General features: G+C 32.7%; 1 protein-coding gene across 1 annotated transcript; it reads left to right on the forward strand.

Moving 5' to 3' along the window:
* The first annotated feature begins 1,887 nt into the window (after positions 1–1,887).
* LOC114329448 (uncharacterized) lies at positions 1,888–24,501 on the forward strand. The gene is made up of 2 exons (XM_028278561.2): positions 1,888–2,213; positions 24,181–24,501. Exons 1-2 carry the CDS (start codon positions 1,932–1,934, stop codon positions 24,475–24,477), a joined length of 579 nt encoding a protein of 192 aa, XP_028134362.1. The 5' UTR covers positions 1,888–1,931; the 3' UTR covers positions 24,478–24,501.
* The last annotated feature ends 1,056 nt before the right edge of the window (positions 24,502–25,557 follow it).

Below are 25,557 nucleotides of genomic sequence, written 5' to 3' on the forward strand. Positions count from 1 at the left end.
TCTCTGCCATCCATTCTTGTCTTTTTGTCGTATTTCCTCTGCTAAGGATATTCTGAGCGGGTTTTATTAGGGCTTCTTTTAAGTCTTGCCACTTGTTTTCCACGTGCGTGTTTGGTTCCTTTGTAGACAACATTCTTAGGTTACCATTTATCTGTTTTTTGATTGAAAAATAAGCCTTGGTAAACGGTGGTAAACGGTGGCAAATTTTTAACGACACCTCAAAAAACAATGAATTTTGCGGTAGACATCAGAATTTATCATTGGATCATGGTAGACAAAAAATTCAAATATATTTTATTAGCTTATAAGTTTTTTGAGGTAACGCTGTCAAGTTTCTTTTAGCTTTAATGGTCTTTGACTTTTTAGTATCACTCACGATTTTTTCAAAAGTCAAAACCACGAATTTTTTCACAGTAAAAAGGGTGAAAATCAACATATTTATTATTGGTAAACAAAATATAAGCACAAAACAAAAAATATCTCGACAGTGTTACCTCAAGGAATGTCTAAAGGAAATATGTTTAAAATTCCAGGTGAGTTGGTCATGTAGTTTTTGAGTTACAATGTCTACGGCTTTGAAAAAAAAGTTTTGAGAAAAACGCTTTTAAAGTATTGTCAACTTTTATTTTCAATTTTTTTTTGTCTGTCCAATCGTAAAGTGATGCACACCGGAATATGTTTTTAAATCGCGGGGTAATTTACAAAAGAAAATGAGAACAGCGCTGCTGTTGACCGTTTCTCACTACGCTCAAGCGCGCTGGCGCGAATTTGCTGCAAAGCGAGTCGAAGGTAGGAATATAGTGTTGAATATCCCTACCTTCGACTCGCTTTGCAGCAGGTTCGCGTCAGCACGCTGGAACGTAATGAACAACGGTCAACAGCTGTTCTCATTTTCTTTTGTAAATTACTCCGCGATTCAAAAATTATTTGTGTGTATCATTTTACGATTTGACAGATGAAAGAGAAATTGAAAATAAAAGTTGACAATACTTTAAATGCTTTTTTCTCAAAACTGCTTTTTTCAAAGACTGTAGACATTGTAACTCAGAAACTACTTGACCGACCCACCTGGAATTTTGTATATAGGTATTTTCTTTAGACATTCCTTGAGATTCCGCTGTCGATATATTTTTTATGCCTATTTTTTTATTTAACAATAATAAAGATGTTGATTTTCGTCCTTTTTTGTGCAAAAAGTTTCGTTGTTTTGATTTCTGAGTGATATCAAAAAGTCAAAATGGTAGGGTAGCCCAAGCGGGGATTTTTGCAGTAACTCGAGCGCGTCAGATTATCATATGGGGAGAAACCTGGTACCCTGTAGATGTACCTGTACCATATATTGGCTCTAATCACAGGGGAGTTCCTTAAGGGCCTTAAAGTTCCTTAAAGAAAAATCTATCCTTAAAAAAACTCGAAATCGTCAGATTAAGATAAGGTAAGTTAAGTACATGCAGAACAGTGTATATTTCAAAATTCTGACTAAATAAATCAGATTAAATTAAATTATTAGAATAATTTTTTTACTTAGCAACAACATTTTTGTTTAATTTAGTAATATTTTGTATTTTGATAACGACGTCCGAGGTGGAAGTCAAAACGTCAATAAAATCATTTTTTAAGTTAAATTGTGGCTTATTTCTAACTTAGAATAGTAATTTACATAATTGTCACAAAGAAATAGCTTCAGAACAATATTAAAAATAATTTTTAAACAATTTTTGACGCTCTTTTCGACCTACCAGCATGAAAATTTTTTAAAAAGGCTCCTTTATGAGTAATATTGTGCAAAAAAGCCAAATCAGAATATTTTTTCTAGCGGATGCACAGTGGCTTCCTAGAGTAAATTGTTTCATTAAAATTTGACAAGAGAATCAAATAACTGTTAATGTCACTGCTATTAATTTTGAAGTAGTTTGGGTTCAAATTACAAAATGGGTTCAAATAAACAAAATATTCTTAAACATTCTGAAGTACACAAGGAAATTATTGCGCATCCACCAAAAATCCGATCTGATGAAGATAAAATGGGTCCCTACAATCGGTATAACGACGAAAACCGTGAAATTTACTTAGAGAAGAAGAGAATGTTCGAAGAAGCTTGTCATAAATATGCCAAAATGAACGCCGATACTGTTAATACTTATAAGATTCGCTTGCATGAGAATTATATCGAGGGATTAGATTTATGTTTCCTGGATAATAGAAATTCAAAGGTAAGAATAATTTTTATGGATTTATTTATAGGGAAGTCAATAGAGATTCTCACTTCGGAAAAAATCAAACAAGATAGAACTTTTTGTAATTTGATTAAGAAATATTTAATAAACAACATATCAAAAAGTTCTACTGCAGTAGTGGGTGATTCATTTTTTATTAAACAAATGAACTACGAAATTAGTTGTTTTTTAAATACCTACGAAAATATAAATCTTAGAAAAAACTGACTTGATCATTGAAAAATTCAGAAAATTTTACAAAAAAAAACCTTGTATAAAGATTTTTCCAAAATTAAATCTAAGTTTCTACAATTTTTTATGAAGACTTACATGAATTTTGTTTAAAAATGATTTTAAAATGTGCAATACTAATACTAATACTAATACAATTTTACTTTTTTTATTTAGAAAATACAGCCGCATCCACCTTAATGGTGATTAGCGGAGGCTACAGAATACAAAGCTAAATTTTATAAAATATTTCTATGGATTTTAGAAATTTTACGATATTGTCCGTTGAACAATTACTGCCCAATAAATTACTTATACAGTTAGGTATGTTAAACATGGCGCGATAATTGGCAAATCGGGGGCATACAATTAACAAATGGTTAACAGTAATTTGTACATTACATATTTCACATCACATACAGCTGGATCGCTTTTAGACAATAAATATGAGTGAGTAAGTCTTGTATGTCCATTTCTTAATCGAGTTATCAAAAACTGTTCTCTTTTGTTACGAGTTGAGAGTTCCCAGGTTGAAATATCATTTTTAATTAGTTTCAGTGACGTTTGAGATGATTGCCATTCGTTTCTCCACTTACACAAAACATGATTCTTAATGTAAGCTTTTATATCACTTGCGGTATTTTGACACTTATCTTTTTCTATATCGGCACATACGGCAATAATTTCAATCGCGCACTGGTCAGCTTTTTCGTTGCCTGCAATGCCAATGTGGGATTGTATCCATATAAATCTGATTCGTCTAGCATTTTCTTGAGCCTGCATCAGTTCGAACTTTATGTGTTTCTCAAAGAGCGCTTAGTGAGTCACTTAAGATGGCTGAATTATAAATGTCATTAGAATTGATAATAATAGCTTTGAGCACTGCATATAGACGGAGAGCTAAAGCCGAAAAATCATCGTCATAAGTAATATGGAGTTTTTCCTGTGAAATGTGTCCATTGTATATTGACAATTATGACCTCTTTCAGGCTGACACCTCAGTGGATACAGGAAGTAGCAATAAGGGATGAAAGGGGAAAGTTAGTGCAGTCATTAAAGGTTTTCACCTCCTATTTTGTTAAACCTCCATCGATTTGCATGAAAATTGGTGACTAGTTAGAGCATACCTCAAGAAACAAAACTGATTTGGTGCCACTTGCACTTTTACACTGGTGGTGAATACCACCTTTTCGCGCGGGTGAAAACTATTTTATTAAAAATAACCCCACAAATCCATAGAGGGACAAATTTTAAGTAAAATTTGTTACATCATGTTATTAAAATCAATCAATACTTTTTGAGTTATTAAAGATCAAAGATTTGTCTATTTAAGAGCATATGCGTGAAGTTACGGATGATAAAAAGAACATGGTAATTAATTGTGTGTTAGTAAAATATTATTTTTATATTATTTCGATACTTAATTGAATTTATTTTTATTATAAACTGAATATGTCCAGAAACTGGGGGTGTCCAATAATGGGTACATTTGACATATTCGAATACATTTTTGCTAAATTTAAAATATCGAAATAATATAAAAATAATATTTTAGTAACATACAATTAATTAATATGTTCTTTTTATCATCCGTAACTTCACGCATGTGCTCTTAAACAGACAAATCTTTGATCTTTAATAACTCAAAAAGTATTGATTTATTTTAATAACATGATATAACAAATTTTATTTATAATTTGTCCGTCTATCGATTTGTGGGGTTATTTTTAATAAACTTGTTTTCACCCCCGATAAGGGGTGGTATCCACCCCCAGGGTAAAAGTGCAAGTTGGTACCAAATCATTTTCATTTCCTGAGGTATGTTCTAACTAGTCACCAATTTTCATGCAAATCGCTGGAGGTTTAACAAAATAGGAGGTGAAAACCTTTAAAGACTACACTAACTTTCCCCTTTCATCCCTTATTGCTACTTCCTGTATCCACTGAGGTGTCAGCCTGAAAGGGGTCCTAATTATCAATATACAATAGACACATTTCACATACCAAACTCCATATTACTTATGATGATGATTTTTCGGCTCTAGCTCTTGTCTTAATAGAGCTTAGCAGAGAAAATCGAGAAGTAGGATGGGAGACGAAATTTATATGTATTGCTTGGGGTAGGGAAGGCAGCACCAACTCCTCACTCACACTTTGATGCGTCTGTAAAGTCTTTGTAACTATACTCGTAATTCTCTTTGAGAACTAAATCCAGATTTTGATGGATTTCTGCATGACTACTATGTTTGTCAAATTGGGATAGCCCAGTATTTATATTAGGAGTATTAATTAACCAAGGTGAGGGGTTTTTAATATTGATTGAAAGAATCTGGGAATTCGACGTCGAGGCATCTCAGGTAACACCATACTCGCTCGTAGTAAGGTTTGTGTTTAGTACTATTGGTAAAGAGATTTATTTATTTATTAGTGAATGTGTTATTAAAGAGGTTTTTTTAGGTTTGAAGCTATTGATGTTGCATGTGACAGAGTTAAGGAAATTCGTCGATGATATAGAGAAGACTGCCCACTTTCACTATATAAACTTTCTACAGGTGATGTTCGGAATGCTCCAAGAGATAATCTAATCTAGTCTGGTCTATCTTAGTGCTGTGTTGTGTATACAGTCTAGCTGTTTTAATAATATGGAGGATGCAGAGGCGTAGGCAATTGATTCATAATCTTGTTTTGATCTTATTAACATTCTCTAGATAGTTATCAGGGTGGAGCGATCAGAGCCCCAATATCTGTTTGACAATGTTCTCATTATATTAAGTTTCTTATTACAAGTCAATACTAACTGCCTAATGTGTTCTTTCCAAGTAAGTTTTTTATCAGACCATATACCTAAGAATTTCACACATGGTTTGAATGAAAGCGATGTGTTGAAAAATTTGAGATTAGGATTATTTGTACGGTTCTTTTTAGAGAACACCATACCTACGGTTTTTGTAGCTTAGAACTGAAAGCATGTATCGCGAGACCATTTTTCGACATTTTGTAAAAAGCTTTGGAAACCTGTTGAAATTAAACTGATATCCTTGCCTTTTACGTAAACAACCAAGTCATCTGCATATAAAAGTGCTTTTTAAGGTTTCATGAGATTTCTGATTATATCATTAATGGCGATTAAGAAGAGTGCAGGGCTGATAATTAAGCCTTGTAGAATCAAATTTTCTTCCTCTTGTTTTTCGGAATAGTAGCTGTTACTTCTTACACAAAACGATCTATTATCTAGAAAGTTCTTAATAAAATGAAGACAATTTCCACGAAGATTCCACGACTGTAACTTTCTTAAGATGTTGTATCTCCAGCATGTGTAAAACGATTTTCTTAAGTCAAAAACACCGCGATACAATTTTGTTTCATTGCCAGGGATTCGTGAATCACTTTCCAGGTCTAATATGCTGTCTATCCTAGATCGATTTTGTCAAAAGCCATTTTGTTCATTTATAAGTAAGTTTGAACTTTCTAGATGCCAAATCAGCCTTGCTTTGATAGTTTTTTCTAGTAGCTTGCCCATTGCATAAGTTAGGTTTATTGGTCTATAAGAATCAAGGTTTAGACGAGATTTTTGGCTTTTGAAAAAAGGAAGAATATAGATTTTGACCAAACAGATGGGTATTGGTGCCGTTGCCAGATAAAGTTGAATTTTATACTACGAAGTTGGCTTTTTATTACTTTCAAATGACCTGGCTGAGGCTCGAACCTCGATCGCAAATCCACTAAACTTGTCGATCTACTGCGCCTCATCCAACTGAGCCGTCATGACCGTCATTAAAATAAACATGTTAAAATTTTGACTCAAATATTCGTGATGCCACCAAATGCAGGTTTTGTAGCTATAGATACAAAAATGTTGAATTGTCAAATTACAGTAAGGAAATAATATTTATCTGCTCTATGTCATATTATGTCACCAAGAGAAATAAGTGAACTGATTCGAAAAAGTTCACCAAAGAAAGCACCTGGTCCAGACGAAATCACTAACAGGGCTCTGAAGTATCTTCCCTCGAAAGCGGTTGTGTATTTGACAAATATAACAAACGCAATACTAAGATACAGGCTCTTCCCAAATCGATGGAAGGAAGCCCATGTAATTATGATACACAAGCCAGGAAAGAACCACATATTTCCTCAAAATTACAGGCCTATTAGCTTACTTCCAGCAGTCAGTAAGATAGTGGAGCGGATCATCCAAACCAGGCTCCAATCAGAGACAGACAGGCTAGGCATAATCCCAGAATCACAGTTTGGATTCAGAGCTCAGCATTCCAGCGAACTTCAAATATTAAAACTTACCGAATATATAGTAGCTGGATTCAATGACCAACAATATACGGGAGCAGCCTTTCTGGATGTAAGCAAAGCCTTTGATAGAGTGTGGCATGAAGGACTGACCTACAAAATGAGAGATTATGGATACAGCGGGGCCATGAAGAAACTCATCTCCTCGTACCTAAGCGACCGGAAGTTCAGGGTCCGGATAGGACCAGTTCTATCAGAACACGGAATGCCGGAAGCTGGAGTACCACAGGGGGCAGTTTTATCACCCCTTCTGTATAGCATATATACAGCAGATGTTCCAAGAACACCCGGAACATTGATCAGCCTTTATGCAGACGACACTGCAATTGCTGCAAAACACATAAACCTAGATATAGCTATAAGAAATCTACAGACGGCATTGGATACAATAGAAGAATGGAGTATCCAATGGAAAATAGCAATAAATCCAGATAAGACCCAAGCGGTCATCTTCAAAAAGAGAAGAGATAACCCAGAAGAACAGCTAACATTGCAAGACAGACCCATCGAATGGCAAAACGAAGTTAAATATTTAGGAGTCACAATGGACCAAGGTCTTATATTCACATCACATGTCAACGCAACAGTCCAGAAAACAGCAGCGGCCAGATCGGCAATAAGAGGACTCACAGGAAGAAGAAGCAAATTAGCTATGAAAACAAAATTAAGACTGATAAATAGCATTATACTGCCAATAATTACATACGCATCTCTTGCATGGGGTCACATAAGTCCAAGTAACAAAAATAAGATACAAGCGGCACACAATAACTGCCTCAGAGAAGCTGCAAACGTGCCCAGATACGTCGCCGAACGGTTCTTATTTAGAGACCTAAAACAAATAAGAGTACTGGATATTATGGAGGAAAAAGCCAGAACAAAATTTGCTGAGCTAGAAGACCACCCAAACCGGATCTTGCAAGAGATATTAAGGTATGATGTGTACCATAGATGGAAACATAGGAGACCCAAACAACAAATATTAGTAAATATATAATAAATGCTAGATAATCGTAGCTCTATCAAAAGAAGACAACTTGCTCACCTTTGGCATCTCATTATATTTATTAATGTTGATTTTTATAATTTTCAGACATCCCTCAAAAAAAATATACAAAAAACTTCAAAACGGCTTCAGCCACTAAACAAATCAATAAAATATTAACAATAGGCGAAAGCCACAAAAAAATATTAGTAACAAAACCCAAAAAGCGGGCATGAGGGGCCCACATCCTCGAGCGCCGAGTCGCCGAACTGGACATAGCCCAGAGCGGGGACTCGGCGCCCGAGCAAGCAAAACAGATCGAAGATAAGTCACTAGAGATAGCGGGAATAGAGCGCCTTACGCTGGCCTGCATTGATCGGGGTAGGATTTCATATGGGAGTCTGTGTAACTGTGTACCCAAGACTCCTATATGATAAGCACTTTGCTGATTGAGAGCCCCTATAGCGCATCAGAGTGCTATCGGGGGGTAAGTGGATGGTCTAGAGCATTGAAGCGGGGTGGAGTGATTCCTGCTTACGGGAGTTAATCCTCCTCGCCCCAATGAATTGTATCACCCGAATGTCATTCTCTAGGGGTGAGCAAGTCTCTCAGGCTGGGTTAAACCACTATGCTTGCTTGCATGTCATATTATGTATAAGTTTTTAAAAATGAATAACCATTTCCAATTTCATTGCAACACGAAATAACCTTGTTTTCAGTCTGGTAGGATGTAGAATGACATTTTTGGATGTTGTTTTATGTGCTCTTAGATCGAAAACTTAGGTTTTTTTATAAGTTTTTAGTTTGTGGAAACTGTCATTATACAGGGTGATTTATTAGTAGGGTAAAGCTCAATAGCTCCGCTATAGTAATAGATAGCAATAAAAGTTAATAACAAAATTTTAGCCACCTTTGAGCTTTACATTACAAAATTAGTTAGAATGTTACAGGGTTTTTGATAACACAGTGGCAGACCAAACTTATGTTTTTTTAAATAGAATACCCTATATTTTATTTTAAATTCGAAATCCTGTTAACTTCTCCATCACAAAAATTTAAAGGGTTTTTATGTTATACAGAGCATTTACAAAGTTATAACCAATTTTATATGAAAATCGTAACAAGTTCAACTCCCTGTATAAATAAAAATAAGCAAAACAACAATGGTTTATTAATGCCATATTTTTTAACGTATTGTCAAAATTCTCAAGAATGGTCGATATTGCTAATTTTCTTTATATAAAATACAGGGTGAGTCAAAACGCAAGTACATTATTTTCTCAGTAATTTTAAACGGAACACCCTGTATTTTATATCACTATTGAAAAGTACCATTACCGTACTTTAATTTTTAGATAACATTCCCTATGTCTAAATTTATTAGTTTTCGAGATATTTTCATTTTTCAATGGACCAATAGCGTGGCCACTCAAATCACCAGAATTTAATAAACTGGACTGCTTTTTTTGGGGTTACGTTAATAATGAAGTTTATAAAATACCTCCAACAACAAGGGATGAGATGAAAAATAGAATACAAAGTGTATTTCGATGTGTTAGTTTACAAATGCTCCGTGTAGAGTAAGTAGCTCATTCAATGATCGTTTTTAGGCGTACATAAATGTGTTAAGAGATAATTTTGAACACCTTATGTAATTAAATATTAAAAATATTTTATTAAAGGTAGTTTCTAATTTTTTCAAACATGTTTTTTTGCAAAACGTATTACTGATAAATTATGTTTCGTTCTTTATTTGTTACATTGTTACATTTACATACAAAAGTAGTGTTTAATTGTCTTCACAAAATATTGTATTTTGTGTTTGTGTGTTTTTTTGTAAAATTTGTTACTAATTTTCTTTGTTTATTTGTTGCATTTACATAAAAAGATAGTTTTTAATTGTTTCAAAACTGTTGCATGTAGTGGTTGTGCTTTTGTTTGTAAAATGTATTACTAATAAATTATTTTTATTTCTTTATTTGCTACAGTGTTACATTGATTACCGGATTGATAATCGGTAATCTTCAATTGTCAATTCAGTCATGGCTTAATTAAAATTTAGATAAATTTAAACACCTTAAATAATTTGCTCTGAAAAATGAAAATATCTCGAAAACTAATAAATTTGGGCATAGGGAATGTTATATCAAAATTAAAGTACGTTAATGTTACTTTTCAATAATGATATAAAATACAGGGTGCTCTATTTAGCATCACTGAGAAAATAATGTACTTGCGTTTTGACATAAAGTATTTGATATAAAGAAAACTAGCAATATCAATGATTCTTAAAAATTTTGACAATAAATAAAAAAATATGGCATTAATAAACCATTGCTGTTGTGCTTATTTTTATTTATACAGGGAGTTGAACTTGTTATGATTTTAATACAAAATTGGTTATAACTTTGTAAATACCCTGTATAACATTACAAGCCTTTATATTTTTGTGATGGAGAAGTTAACAGGATTTCGAATATAAAATAAAATACAGGGTGTTCTATTTAAAAAAAACATAAGTTAGGTCTGCCACTGTGTTGTCGAACACCCTGTAACATTCTAACTAATTTTGTAATGTGATGCTCAAAGGTGGCTAAAATTTTTATTATTAACTTTTATTGCTATCTATTACTATAGCGGAGCTATTGAGCTTTACCCTACTAATCAATCACCCTGTAGATAGCAGTGCGTGAAGTATTTAAAGTATGCGTGCCATTTTAAATGGGACTTACTTTTTCGCACTGTTCTTGACACTATTTTATATAATCAATAAATATCCTTAACTTTCGCGTTGTCATGGTGATGACATAATGAGCAATAAATTACGACAAAAGTTTTGACAGTTTTGTGGTTTGAAAGAAGTTAGAATTTTTAAATGTCAAAGTTCTAAAAATTGTAGAATAGAAATAAACTCCAGTGACGAAGAGTTGCAGTTTTTTTATTTGTTCATCATAGACAAAATATTGTATGAAACTGTGCGTGAAGCACTTTTTGCAAACTTACGCGATGTATAGCACTCACTCCGTTGTCGCTCGTGCTCTAAACATCGCGTGCATTCGCAAAAAGCATATGGGCCATTCCACGAACATACGCCTGTTTTGGATTACTTCGACAACGAATATTTTACTGTGCAACATAAGAAGTACGAAAATAAATAGCACTACAATTATTCCAATAAACAACAATGTAATTTGCAATTTACTTTCGTTCTCCTTATTTAGTACAATAAAATATTCGTTGTCGAAGTAATCCAAAACAGGCGTATGTTCGTAGAATAGGGTATACTTCACGAACTGTTTAATAAATAGGTAACTATTCCGTACAGTTATTTTTCGTTTCAAAGCAACGGGAATATCAAACATTTCTTTCCAAAATATTGTCAAAAATATTTAAATTCCTGTCCGATTTTCGGAAAAATATGTTTCGCCGTTATCAAAACGCGTCGGGGTAAAAGTTATCCAGATAGCTAATAGACCTGGATCCCGCGTACCAAAAAAAAGTTTGTTAATAGCAAGCTGAAAATTTGTTAATAGCTTAACGGTGTCTAGTCGGACAAACTTTGATGTATGGGAACACTGGAACAGCAGAAGTTTTAATTGTGAAACGTGATTTTAATTGTATAACGTGCCATCCTGACAAATTTATGATTGTGAAAACCAACAGGTCAACAGGTTGGTTTTAAGTTTATTCAATAGCAAACTTTATATAATATATGAAAACATGTTTATCTGGCAGAAATGTTGGGCATTTTAATGTGACATGTGGAACATGTCAAATGATAGAAATTTTGTTGGTGGTAAATAACAGTCTGATTTTTGCATGAGAGTTTAATGAAAGGGTAACAAATCAATTGGAAGTTCTGTCCGAAAAAATACATGAGATGGTTTCGTAGTCAGACGTTCCAAATCTGTAACCTGTTCCACAATTAAAACTTCTCCTCTTCCAGTATTCCCGTACATCAAAGTTTGTTCGACTAGACACCCTTAACAAATTTTCAGCTTACTATTAATAAACTTTTTTTACGCGGAATCCAGGCCTATAAATGATACGATAAAAAATGTAAGTGATCACGCTTATGACTCATTTCATTTTTGACTGCTGGAGTATAGAAAGGATAAAATCAACTTTTTGAGCGCATTTGTTTTGAGATGGATGTTGCGAGGTGACTCATATTTTTTACAGATCATACGTACCAGAGTTACAGCTAATATATGACATACGAAGATAGCTAATAGTCCAGGGCGCATCTGTAAAAATATGACTACATTTGGATGTTGAGAGGTGACTTTTATTTTTATGCAGAAATTGCTTGAAAATAACTCATATAATAATAATTGAGTTATCCCCCCACACAAAAAAGTCCGGAACATTGTATAAATAATCAAAATTAAATTTTTTTCTTAGTTTTTAATTATAACTTTAAAAGTATTCATTTTCGAGAAAAGTTTTTCGCGTAATTAAATCTCCTAGAAGATTGGATTCGTTAAAATTTTTTAAAATTGTCACCCTTGCTGAAAAATAGCAATAACTGCGAAAAAACCATAAAAAAACAAGTATTCGCATTTTACTCTTTTCAACCATTTATGCTACTCTTAGGATCTTCATGCTTCACTCAGAAAAACTAAAAGATACAGTAAAAAAATACTGTAAATTTCATTAAGACTAGTAGTATAGTATAGTTGATCCAAAAGATGGCATAACCCAGACATCCAAAGTGAAAGTTATCCCTTAACACCAAATTGTTCTATATGGTCCACACAATGTCCAGAAAAAAGTCACACGATTTTGAGCGTCGGGTTTGGGGGGAGAGGGGGGAGAAATCGGTAAATTAGTAGTTTTTTAAGTTTTTCGCCAATATTTCTAAAGCTATGCCGTTTAGCATGAACAACCCTCTATACAAAATTGTTCTACATTAAATTTGAAACAAAAGAGACCCTATGCATAATCTTTCTAAAATGAATGGTTCCAAAGTTACGGAGGTAGTATAGTATAACTGGTCCAAAAAAAAGGCCTAACCCAAACAGCCAAAGTAAAAGTTTTCCTCCAACACCAATATGTTCTATATGGTCCACATATTGTTCAGTAAAAAGTTACACCATTTTGAGCGTCCGGTTTGGGAGGGAGATGGGAGAGAAGTAGGTAAATTAGTAGGTTTTTTAAGTTTTTCGTCAATATTTCTAAAACTATGCTTTAGCGTAAACAATGTTACATACAAAAATGTTCTACATGAAATTTAAAACAAAAAATGTTCTATACATAAGTGTTATAAAATTAACGGTTCCAGAGTTACGGAGGGCGAAATTCGAGGTTTTCGATACTTTTTATATTTTTTGGGCAATATTTATTATATAACTATACCAAAAACCCAGACATCCAAAGTGAAAGTTATTCTCCAACACCAAATTGTTCTATATGATCCACATAATGCTCAGGAAAAAGTCACACCATTTTGAGCGTCGGGTTTGGGGGGGAGAGGGGGAGAAATCGGTAAATATAAAAAGTATCGAAAACCTTCACTTTTCACCCTCCGTAACTCTGGAACCATTGATTTTATAACAATTATGTATAGAACCTTTTTTGTTTTAAATTTTATGTAGAACATTTTTCTATAGAGCATTCCTTACGCTAAAGCAAGGTTTTAGAAATATTGACGAAAAACTTAAAAAAACTACTAATTTACCGATTTCTCCCCCATCTCCCCCAAACCGGACGCTCAAAATGGTGTAACTTTTTACTGAACAATATGTGGACCATATAGAACAATTTGGTGTTGAAGGAAAACTTTTACTTTGGATGTCTGGGTTAGGCCTTTTGTTGGACCAATTATACTATACTACCTCCGTAACTCTGGAACCATTCATTTTAGAAGGGTTATGCATAGGGCATTTTTTATTTCAAATTTAATGTAGAACAATTTTGTGTAGAAGGTTGTTCATGCTAAACCGCTTAGTTTTAGAAATATTGACGAAAAACCTAAAAAACTACGAATTTGCAGATTTCTCCCCCCTCTCCCCCCAAACCCAACGCTCAAAATGGTGTGACTTTTTTCTGAACATTATGTGGACCATATAGAACAATTTGGTGTTGGAGGATAACTTTCACTTTGGATGTCTGGGTTTGGGTCTAACTATACCGTACTATAGTTCAATAGATTTTAAAAAAATAAGTTTGCAATCCAGCTTTCGCAAAAATACTGCAATTTTTCAAAATTTTGCAGGATTCAAAATAAAGCAGATCGCAAGTTGATTTTTTTTGGATATAGAAGAACACTGTACCTTTCATTTTCAATTTGCAAAATTAAAATCGGTTAATTAGCACGCCGTCAAGAATTTTTTTAAATAAACATTAATTTTTGGTGCTACGCGCAGGACAGTGGATACGTTTGCTCTGATTGAGCATTATAATGATCTGTAAAAAATTATGGAATATTGCGACTGTGAACAAAAAAATGTGTTGTTAATAATTGTTAAGTTGGTGTTTTGGCTTTTATTTTTGTGAAAACAGAGACAAAAGTAAGTTTATACTTGTAGTAACTTTTTAAATAGTTTTTTAAATCAACAATTACCTAAATGTAAATATTTTATAGTGCGGCAAATTAGTGGAAATATTTTTTTATTTATTTATAGTAAATAGTTGATACATATAATTTTGATTTGAACAATTTTTTAATTTAATTTAAATAAATAATAATGGCCCTAATCTATTACTAACTCTAACTAATAAATTATAAATAATTCTAATAAACAATTTTAATAAACAATTCTAAACAATTTTATTAATAAAAATATAATTTTAATTTTTTTTTTATTTTTTTATTTTAAATTTTTTTTTTTTGTGAAAATAATTTTTATAGTGCTTCCAGTTCTCATTCTCAGATGAGAAATGCCAGCACTATTAATCTAAAAATAGTCATAAATAATTGTAAGTGTAGATTTACTTGACTTCTATAATATTCCCAATGGTATTTCGGTGAGCCTCAGACCCTTAGCCGAAAATAACCATTGAATTTTTTATTTTTTATTTATTTAATCTAATTTTATTTTATATTTAATGTTAATTTTAAATTTTTATTTTTAATTTTTTATTATGTAAATATTTATTTAGTTAGGTTTAATATTTATTTTAATCCATATTTTTATATATAATTTTAATTTTTTTTATTTTATAATTTCTTATTCATTTTCAAATAGGTTGGATATTTACTTGATTTCTTCTTCGTCTGATATTATATAATTCTAATTGTTTCTTTGATATTATGTCTGCTAAATTATTTAATGTATTATATAATTCTTAATTTTGTATTATGTTTTCTATATTTATGCCAACAAGGTCTCTTCTCATTATTTGTAATTCTTGTGTATTTGTTTGGCTTTCGCAATTAAATATTATGTGTTCTGGTGTGCCTATTTCTCCACATTCACAGTATTCATCATCTTTTAAATTAAATCTATGCAGGTATGTAGGGTACGGACCGGCCCTGTAAGGAAAAGTATTAATCCTTTTTTTGGGTTAAAATAATTTGTTATATTACTTAAATTTGGAATAAAATTATAGAGACGTCTTGCTTTATGGGAATTATCCCATTCGTATTGCCATTTTCTATATACTATTCCTTCTAATTCTCTTTTTGTTGTTATTTCCATTCCCATTAATTGTATTATTTTTTCATAATTTTCTTTTCTTTGCCAATATCTACATGCACGTTTTTGTGCCTCCAAGTGCATGGGCATTACACCAGTCAAGACTGTTAAAGCTGTTGTTGCTGTAGTACTGGAAGCTCCTGTCATTCTAACAAGGAAACCTCTTTGTGCTTTATTTAGTTTTTCACTATTTTTATTATTTGTTAGTCTGTGTGCCCATACATTTGCACCGTACCGTATCGTGCAAATATTATAAGACTTGTGCATTTAATGATAGAAGCATATAATTTGGGCCACATACACTACACATATACATAATATAAAGGTTCAAATGAGGCCAATGGTGACGATACATATGTGACTAATAGCACGATAACTTTTAAACCAAAAGTCCGAGTTCAACTAAATTTGGTATATGGGTTCTTTTTTTGATGTATAAGATCTATATCTTGAACCGGAACAGTCGGTTTACCAGAAGTTGAGTTTTTTTCTGATTTTTTATGTAAAAATATGTTGTTTTTTAATTCTTTTACCCTGTATATATTAATTTTTCAAAAAGGGTATACCAACATTGAAAAAAGCGTGAAAATATTTTTTAGGAAATATTTTGAACTTTTTAGTTATGTTAATTACCATGTAATAAATGTATAACTTATCTTCACATGTACCTATGTGCGGCAGATTCGTGCTAATATTATAATAATTATTGTGTATTTAATGGTAGAAGCATATAATTTGGACCACATACAGGGTGTCCCGGAAAATAGTGCGTTCCTTAAAGGTGTGGGTAGAATGCACCATTTAATAGAAAACTTTCTTATAAATTTTTTTTCTAAAGTGATCTGTTGCCCCAAAAAATTAAAATAATGTATTTTACTAAAATTTACATTTGGCAACACGGCAGTTTTATTTATTTTGACACAGCTTAGATAAAAATATACAAATTGTAAACACAAACAGTCATATCATAATCACCTGTAACCCCAGAATAGGTACATCCTATTGTTGTGATATTGTCATGATTTCGATAGCGAGTATCATGATATTATGTTAATTACGTTTAGTGCAAGATTTACAGCAAGGCTATTTACCTCCAAGTAAAATAAGATCTTCAGAGAACCCGAATTTCTGTGTAAAGGTTATGTGCAGATAAAGTTTATTTTTACGAATGGTGTGTTTAACTTTCGTGGTTGACAAAAGTATGAATTTGTGGGCTGGGAATATTTTTTATAATCATCTAATTGAACCATTCGAACTTCCCAGAAGATTGAATGGAGAAATGCAGGTACTCAAATGTTTGCAACATGTTCTATCGATGCTTCTTGAAGACGTAGCTTTATTGTAATAAAAAATTTTTATGTAAGTTAAAACACTATACAAACCTTATTTATTAGATATTTAATAAACACAAATATTATGCTGTTTTTCTATTACTGTTATCAGTATTTTATCAATGTGTATTATGCCTATGATCGATGATTCATGATAGTTGAGTTACAGTAAAATTATTTTAGCACAGAAGGAACGCAGCGCTGCCGGCTGTATTTGCTTTTCTGTGGACATTAATCAAATGCATTAAAATTAATAAATTATTTTTTTGAAAACGGTTGACTTAACAAAAAAAATTTATTAGACTTTTTTGCTCTAAATGGTGCACTTAGCCCATACCTTGAAGGAACGCACTATTTTCCGGGACACCCTGTATACTACACATACAAAGGTTCAAATTTAGATATGACGCCATCTCAGATTTTGCCTTTTGCAAAAAAAACGGACATTCAAAATGGCGACTATACATGTATGACTAATAGCACGATAACTTTTGAACGAAAAGTCCGATTTCAACCAAATTTTGTGTATAGGTTCTTTTTTTATGTATAAGATCGAGCTCTTGAATCGGAAGAATCGGTTTACCAAAAATTGTGTTTTCCTGATTTTTTTTTAAATATGTTGTTTATTTCTTCAATTCTTTCATCCTGTTATTATTAATTTTTCAAAAAGGTAATACCGGCGTTGAAAAAACCGTAAAAATATTTTTTAGGAAATAATTTGAACCCTTTAGTTTTATTAATTACCATTTAATAAATGCATAACGTATCTTCATATGTAGGTACCTATGTGCGGCAGATTCGTGCAAATATTAATATAAGAATTATTGTGCATTTAATGGTAGAAACATATAATTTCGTCCACACATACAAAGATTCAAAGTTAGATATGAGGCCATCTCAGATTTTGTCTTTTACCAAACTGGCGGGCATTCAAAATGAATCTGCCGCCCGTAGGTACATGTGAACATACGTTACGCATTTATTAAATGGTAATTTATTTAACTAAAATGTTCAAAATATTTCTAAAAATAATATTTTATTCTCTTTTCAAAGGCGGTATTACCTTTTTGAAAAATTGATATATACAGGGTGAAAGAATTGAAAAAAAAAACAACATATTTTTACATAAAAAACCAGTAATAACACAACTTCTGGTAAACCGATTCTTCCGGTTCTAGACTTCGAACTTATCCATTAAAAAAAGAAGCTACATACCAAATTTGGTTGAAATCTGACGTCTCGTTCAAAAGTTATCGTGGTATTAGGCACATATGTATAGTCGCCATTTTGAATGCCCGCCATTTTTGTAAAAGGAACAAAAACTGAGATGGCCTCGTATCTAAATTTGAACCTTAATATGTGTAGTATATGTGGTCTAAATATGCTTCTACCATTAAATTCACAATAAAGCAAGAAACCCATTATGAACGGCCGGCACGGCACAGCCCGGCCCGGCACAGGACAGTCCAAATTCATTTGTATAGTTTTAAATGCAACGTAACCCATTATGAGCGGCCGGCTCGGCCCGGCACAGGCCAGCACGCAAACGGAACGGCCAAAATTCTTCGAGGAGAATAAAATCCGTTGAAGTCGAACGGCCTGAACGGCCAGTCGGCGCCGGTGCGTCATAATTGTTGGTATTAAGCAGATATATTGTTGATTTTTTAATTGAAAGCGCGTTGTTTCTTTTGAAATAAAATAATATGGAAGAACTTTTCATTGAGAGTGTCAGAGAATACCCATTTTTGTATGATGCATCGGACTCAAGTTATCATGATAGTAAGAAAATGGACAATACATGGGTACAAATATTCGAAACTTTTGATCAATGGACAGGTACGTACATTATCCCAGATAGCACAAGTACGTTTTATGGACATCCAATGGACGTACATCTGTGTACATTGGAACGTCCAATGGACGTCCCGCTAAGGTACAATAGACATCCGATGGACGTCCAACGAATGTCCAGAGTTCACAAAATTGGACGTCCATAGAACGTCCGCTACAAACGTACATTGTACGTTGTATTGGAGCTTTCAGTGTACACCTTATGTACATTCAATATACGTCTTATGTACATTTGTAGGGCACTTTTCAGAAAGCAATCTAGTATCCATAATTTTGTGAATACGTAGCAAAAAGCCTTTATAGGAAATAGTTCCTTATAATACTAAACTTATACTTAAAAATATTACACAAAAGACCTTTTTTATTTCTCTTTACTATAACCTCATTATAATATATTCTTTATTATAGGAACTAGGAACTTCATTAATGCACGACTGCACTTGCACGATAAACAGAAAACACAAATATATCACAAAATGTATTTTCATAAAGACGAGATTCAGATAATCACGCCTTAGGAAGCATGCACATTAAAAGAGGTTTAATCTCTGTTCTGTTTTTGTTCCAAACTATTTTTAGAGTCAGTACAGTGCGACAAGCGAGTGGTGGCGGCTGACCTTCTCGTATTCTGCATTTGTCGCCGTGTATTTTCGCTCAAGGTCACGCGCTTGTCGGCTTGTACCGTTGTTGTAGATTACAAGCAGGTTTGCCATTCTGTGAATTATCATAAATAAACCCTCCTTCAGTATTCCACAACAATTAACAGCGATAATCCCCTAAAAGTACCTGCCTAATACTACCTTTCACGACCGATAGCGCGAAGAGCGACAACGTTGTCAAGAAGATTCTCATTTAGTTTGTATTGGGACTTAATAGTCGCGTTTTGTGTAACATATCCATGGACCACAAATGGATGTCCAATGTACGTTGAAATCAAACGTCCAATGGACGTCCCGTAATGTACGTACATAGTACGTCCATTTTTGGTCCATGGACGTTTGGACTTTAAATGTACGTTATATGGACGTACATCGGACGTTGTGTACTGTATGGGATCTTTTAACCGTGAATTCGTTTTTTTAACATGACGAATATTTATTAAAATAGTGTAGTTTATGTCTTTTAAAAACTTTTATTTTACGATAGTTTTTAAAATACATGAATATTTCCGGTGCCGTGCCGTGCCGGCCGTTACAAATGGGTTTTTGGAGGTGCCGGTCTGTGCTGTGCCGTGCCGGGCTGTGCCGTGCCGGGCGTTCATAATGGGTTTTTTGCTTAATTCTTATAATATTTGCACGAATCTGCCGCACATAGGTACATGTGAAGATACGTTATGCATTTATTAAATGGTAATTAACATAACTAAAAAGTTCAAAATATTTCCTAAAAAATATTTTTATGCTCTTTTCAATGGTGGTATTAACTTTTTGAAAAATTAATACATACGGGTTGAAAGAATTGAAAAAAAAAAACAACATATTTTTAGATAAAAAATCAGGAAAAACACAACTTCTGATAAACCGATTCTTCCGGTTCAGGAGTTCGATCTTATACATCACAGTAGGAACCCATACACCAAATTTGACTATAGTCGGACTTTTTGTTTAAAAGTTATCGTGCTTTAAGTCACATATGTATAGTCGCCATTTTGAATACTCACCATTTTTGTAAAAACATAAAATCCTTTATAAAAGGTATATTTGTTAAAATCCCTATACAGGGCTACATCAAAGACAGAACTAGTTTTCGATCGGTTGACCGATCATCATCAGTGCAATCCTAAAATGTGTACAACCAGATAAAATGATGCAAAGTATTTAAAATGTTGACTAAGGTTATAAAAAGTTATAGGTTATACTCACTTGAATCTACATGCACGCCACCAAAGTAAAAATAACAGGGTAAAAACCCTTTACAATTGATCCGTCATCGGAACATATGACAAAGATGTGAATTATAACATGGATGATTAAGATATCCAATGTTTTTCTTAATCTTAATCATCTTATCTTAATCTTAATCATCCATGTTATAATTCACATCTTTGTCATATGTTCCGATGACGGATCAATTGTAAAGGGTTTTTATCCTGTTATTTTTAGTTTGGTGGCTTGCATGTAGATTCTAAGTGAGTATAACCTATAACTTTTTATAACCTTAGTCAACATTTTAAATACTTTGCATCATTTTATCTGGTTGTACACATTTTAGGATTGCACTGATGATGATCGGTCAACCGATCGAAAACTAGTTCTGTCTTTGATGTAGCCCTGTATAGGGATTTTAACAAATATACCTTTTATAAAGGATTTTATGTTTTTGTAATGGTATACAGCCAACTACAGGAAATTTTTCCTCGTGGATTTTTGTAAAAAGTAAAATCTGAGATGGCCTCGTATCTAAATTTGAACCTTTATATGTATAGTATATGTGGTCCAAATTATATGCTTCTACCATTAAGTGCACAATAATTCTTATAATATTTGCCCGAATCTGCCGCACATAGCAACAAGTGAAGATAGGTTATGCATTTATTAAATGGTAATTAACATAACTAAAAAGTTCAAAATATGTCCTAAAACATATTTTTACGCTCTTTTCAATGGCGGTATTAACTTTTTGAAAAATTAATACATACAGGGTGAAAGAATTGAAAAAACAACAACATATTTTTACATGATAACTAGGAAAAACACGACTTCTGGTAAACCGATTCTTCCGGTTTAATACCTCGATCTTATACATAAAAAGGAACCTATATTCCAAATTTGGTTAAAATCTGATGCCTTGTTCAAAAGTTGTCGTGATATTAGTCACATATGTATAGTCGCCATTTTGAATGCTCGCCATTTTTGTAAAAGGCAAAATCTGAGATGGCCTCATATCTAAATTTAATCCTTTATATGTGTAGTATATGTGGTGCAGATTATATACTTCTATCATTAAATGCACAATTATTGTTTCACATATCGGCTTCACTATTAGTATTCTAATGAAAATTTATATATTCTATTTGGAAAATGTAAAATGTCCGATTTACACAATTTGATTTCGAACAAAATTTCTACCAACCTTTATCTAATATATTATTTTCTTAGTCTATATTTTGTTGTATTTAATATTTTAATTCCACAAAAATCAAACTAATTTGATTAATTCAGACAATAAGCAAATATTATGACCAACTGTGAAAAACTTTAAAACGTTCAGTTCGCATGTCTAATTGGGTACATTTAAACAGTAAAACTGTTTAAAAAGTCACTAAAAGTATAAACTTACTTTTGTCTCTGTTCTCACAACAATAAAAACTAAAACACCAACTTAACAAATTATTAACAACAATACATTTTTTTGTCCACAGCCTCAATATTCGATCATTTTTGACAGGTCATTAGAATGTCCAATCAGAGCAAACGTATCTGCTGTGCTGCGCGTAGTAAAGTTTAGCGCGTAGCAATGTTTATTTAAAAATATCTTTTCCACCGCTCTGACTAACCGATTTTAATTTTGCAAATTGCGAATGAAAGGTACCTACAGTGTTCTTCTATGTAAAAAAATCCACTTGCTATATTCTTTATTTTCAGTCCTGCAAGATTTTAAAAAATTGCATTTTTTTTGCGAAAGCTGGATTGCGAAATTATTTTCTCAAAATGTATTAATCCAATTTTAATGAAATTTACAGTATTGTTTTCAGTACTATATTGTGTAATTGTGTATCATAATAATGTTTTTCTGAGTAAAACATGAGGGTTCTGAAGTGTAGCATAAATGGATGAAAAACGTAAAATGCCAGTACTTCTTTTTTTATGGATTTTTAGCAATTATTGCTATTTTGCAACAAGGGTGACAGTTTTTAAAATTTTGAACCAATCCTATCTTTTAGGAAATTTAATTAAGCATCTTTTAAGTGAGTACAACATTTCTCGAAAATGAATACTTTTAAAGTTATAATAAAAAAAACCAAGAAAAAAATGGACCAATTAAATGTTTTTTTACCAAACCCAAATAGAAGAGATTGTAAATCTCTTCTATTCTATTCTATTCTATTCTATTCTATTCTATTCTATTCTATTCTATTCTATTCTATTCTATTCTATTCTATTCTATTCTATTTAAATCTAAGAATTTTGTTTTGCATCCTTATTTTGTTTGTTATAATTTCATAAACCTTTAATCTTCGATTTTATGATTTTCCTGAACATTTAATTATGACAGCAAAATTAGTTCTTTATTTAATGACTAATTTTTCCTGTGATATATTAGTCAACCCCCATTGCTATATCAAAAAATACAAGATGGAGGAGATATAGGAACCTTTTTGTACTAATTTTTACTATGATTAACTATTTAGATGGGAAATAAACCACAATTAAATTGAAAAAAAGAATGTGTGTGTAATTTGTACGCACGGAAGAAGTTATACTTCTATTATATTTTCTAATTTCAACGAAATAAATATACTTAACAGTTACAATATCAAAAATTAAAAATAATTACCAAAAATTAACCAAAAAAAAATTAATCTGAATATGAATCATCTGGGATTCGAACCCGCGATCTCTCGATCTCTGGTCCAATGCTATACCAACCGAGCTATGAAGCCCCGTGCTATTGACGTGTCGGATATAATTACACATTACAGTGACAAATAGATCAAAGTGAAGTATAAACATAGATATTTTATTATCTTACGCCCGAGGAAGACAAATCTAAAGACACAAAAATTATAATAAATAATACATTTACTAAGAACACTATACTAAGAACATTTACTAAGAATCTATAAATCAGCAATTAGACCTATATTGACATACACGGCGGAGACAAGACCTGACACATCTCAAACGAGACGACTACTAGAAACAACAGATATGAAAATACTCCGACGAATATCAGGGAAAAGTCTGTTGGATAGGGAGAGAAACGAAAACATACGAAGATCATGCAATGTAGAAGACATAAATGGATGGGGTGACAAAACGGAAACAGGAGTGGAACGAACACATTAGTAGAATGGCAGAGGATATGATATTACGAATAGCACGAGATAAGTCACCAAATGGACGAAGAAGTATTGGCAGACCAAGAAAAAGATGGTGCGATAACTTAAATAATTTAGGAGGCTAATATTGAAGCAGAAACAGGCTTTAAAGCCTACACAAAAGAAGGAAGAAGAAGAAGAAGATTAATAACAATAATATATTCTTTTAATGACTTATTTACGCTGATACATACAAAATTTGAAAGATTAGCAACGCGTCTGTCCTGTCCCTGTCCCTGACTCTGTGTGTCTGCGCATGCGCCAGGGAGTTATAAAATTTCACCCCCGATCGTAAAGAAGTATAACTTTAAAAATCGAATTTTTTCTTCATTATTTGACATTTTGATTATTTAAACAATATTCCGAACCTTTTTGAGTGGGAGGATAACTTAATTATTATTATATGTTATTTCCAAGCAATTTCTGCAAAAAAATAAGAGTAATCTCTTAACATCCAAATGTAGTCATATTTTTACCGATGCGCCCTGGACTATAAGTAGCTACCTCCGTATGTCATATTAGCTGTCACTCTGGTACGTATGATCCGGCGTTTCCTAATTTATCAGTAACACATTTTTAGCATGGTGCACCAATTACGTCAAGTGGATTATTGCTTAAGAAGAGAACAGAGCGTCGAGCTCATGAAATACCAGCTCAAGATCATCAAATCCCATGCAACGTAGAGCCATGGTTTCGAAAATATCTTATTCTCAACAAATTTATCTGGGCAGCTAGAATTACTATTATCAAAAACAGACTCTTGAGAAATTTGAATTTACTAAGTCGATTAGATAGAGAGTCTGTTAAACAGTACGAAATTGTTAGAAAACCTTATTTTGGAAGTTATAAGGACATTTTTGAAAAGTTTACTTCATAATTATTTTATTTTAATAAACATGCCTAAAACCTTGTACTGCTTAATTCGAAAATGTACATATATGATAAAAACATTTAAATAATAGTTATTTATGATATAAGTGTTGAAAGTACAATTTTAAGGCACGCATGTGAAAGTTTGCAGAATGAGCGAGCGAAGCGAAGCAAGTGCCCAACAAGCATTTTTGCCACAATTGGGCACTTGCTTCTGTAGTGATCCTTCCCCAAGTTAAAATTCCACCTTTTTCTAACTAGGCTATACCGTACTGATGACTACTTAGGAGTCATAAACACCTGTCGGTTGTATTACATCATTTCAAATATTTTTGTGTATTCCTCATACCATGTTGCGAGGTTTGCCAATATTTTTTCCTTATTTATACCTTTACTTTGAACTGGCATTAATCAACATCATTTTTATGTTTTAAACATTTTGGCGTTCTTTTCCTCAGGTAGCTGCAGCTCCTTAGTGTGGCTGTGTTAGTTGTAGCCCTGAATCCAACGGGGTCTTCTAGCATTTTTGCCACAATTGGACACTTGCTACTGTAGTGATCCTTCTCCAAGTTAAAATTCCACATTTTTCTAACTTGGCTATACCGTACTGATGACGACTAAGGAGTCAGAAACACGTGTCTACGGTTGCATTACATTATTTCAAATATTTTTGTGTATTCTTTATACCATGTTGCGAGGTTTGCCAATATTTTTTCCTTATCTATACTTTACTTTGAACTCGCATTAATCAACATCCTTTTTATGTTTTAAACATTTTGGCGTTCTTTTTCTCAGGTAGCTGTAGCTCCTTAGTGTGGCTGTGTTAGTTGTAGCCCTGAATCCAACGGGGGGTCGTCTAGCATTTTTGCCACAATTGGGCACTTGCTACTGTAGTGATCCTTCCCCAAGTTAAAATTCCACCTTTTTCTAACTTGGCTATACCGTACTGATTACGACTATGGAGTCAGAAACACGTGTCTACGGTTGCATTACATCATTTCAAATATTTTTGTGTATTCTTTATACCATGTTGCGAGGTTTGCCAATACTTTTTCCTTATCTATACCTTACTTTGAACTCGCATTAA

This window comes from Diabrotica virgifera, chromosome 3, assembly GCF_917563875.1.
Source record: "Diabrotica virgifera virgifera chromosome 3, PGI_DIABVI_V3a".
NCBI classification, from domain to species: domain Eukaryota; kingdom Metazoa; phylum Arthropoda; class Insecta; order Coleoptera; family Chrysomelidae; genus Diabrotica; species Diabrotica virgifera.

Bases quoted from the DNA above. Each gene is read 5' to 3' on its own strand.
- LOC114329448 (XM_028278561.2), top strand. From the start codon at position 1,932: ATGGGTTCAAATAAACAAAATATTCTTAAACATTCTGAAGTACACAAG. The intron at 2,214-24,180 runs GTAAGAATAATT...ACACATTTTTAG, and splicing joins TGGATAATAGAAATTCAAAG to CATGGTGCACCAATTACGTC.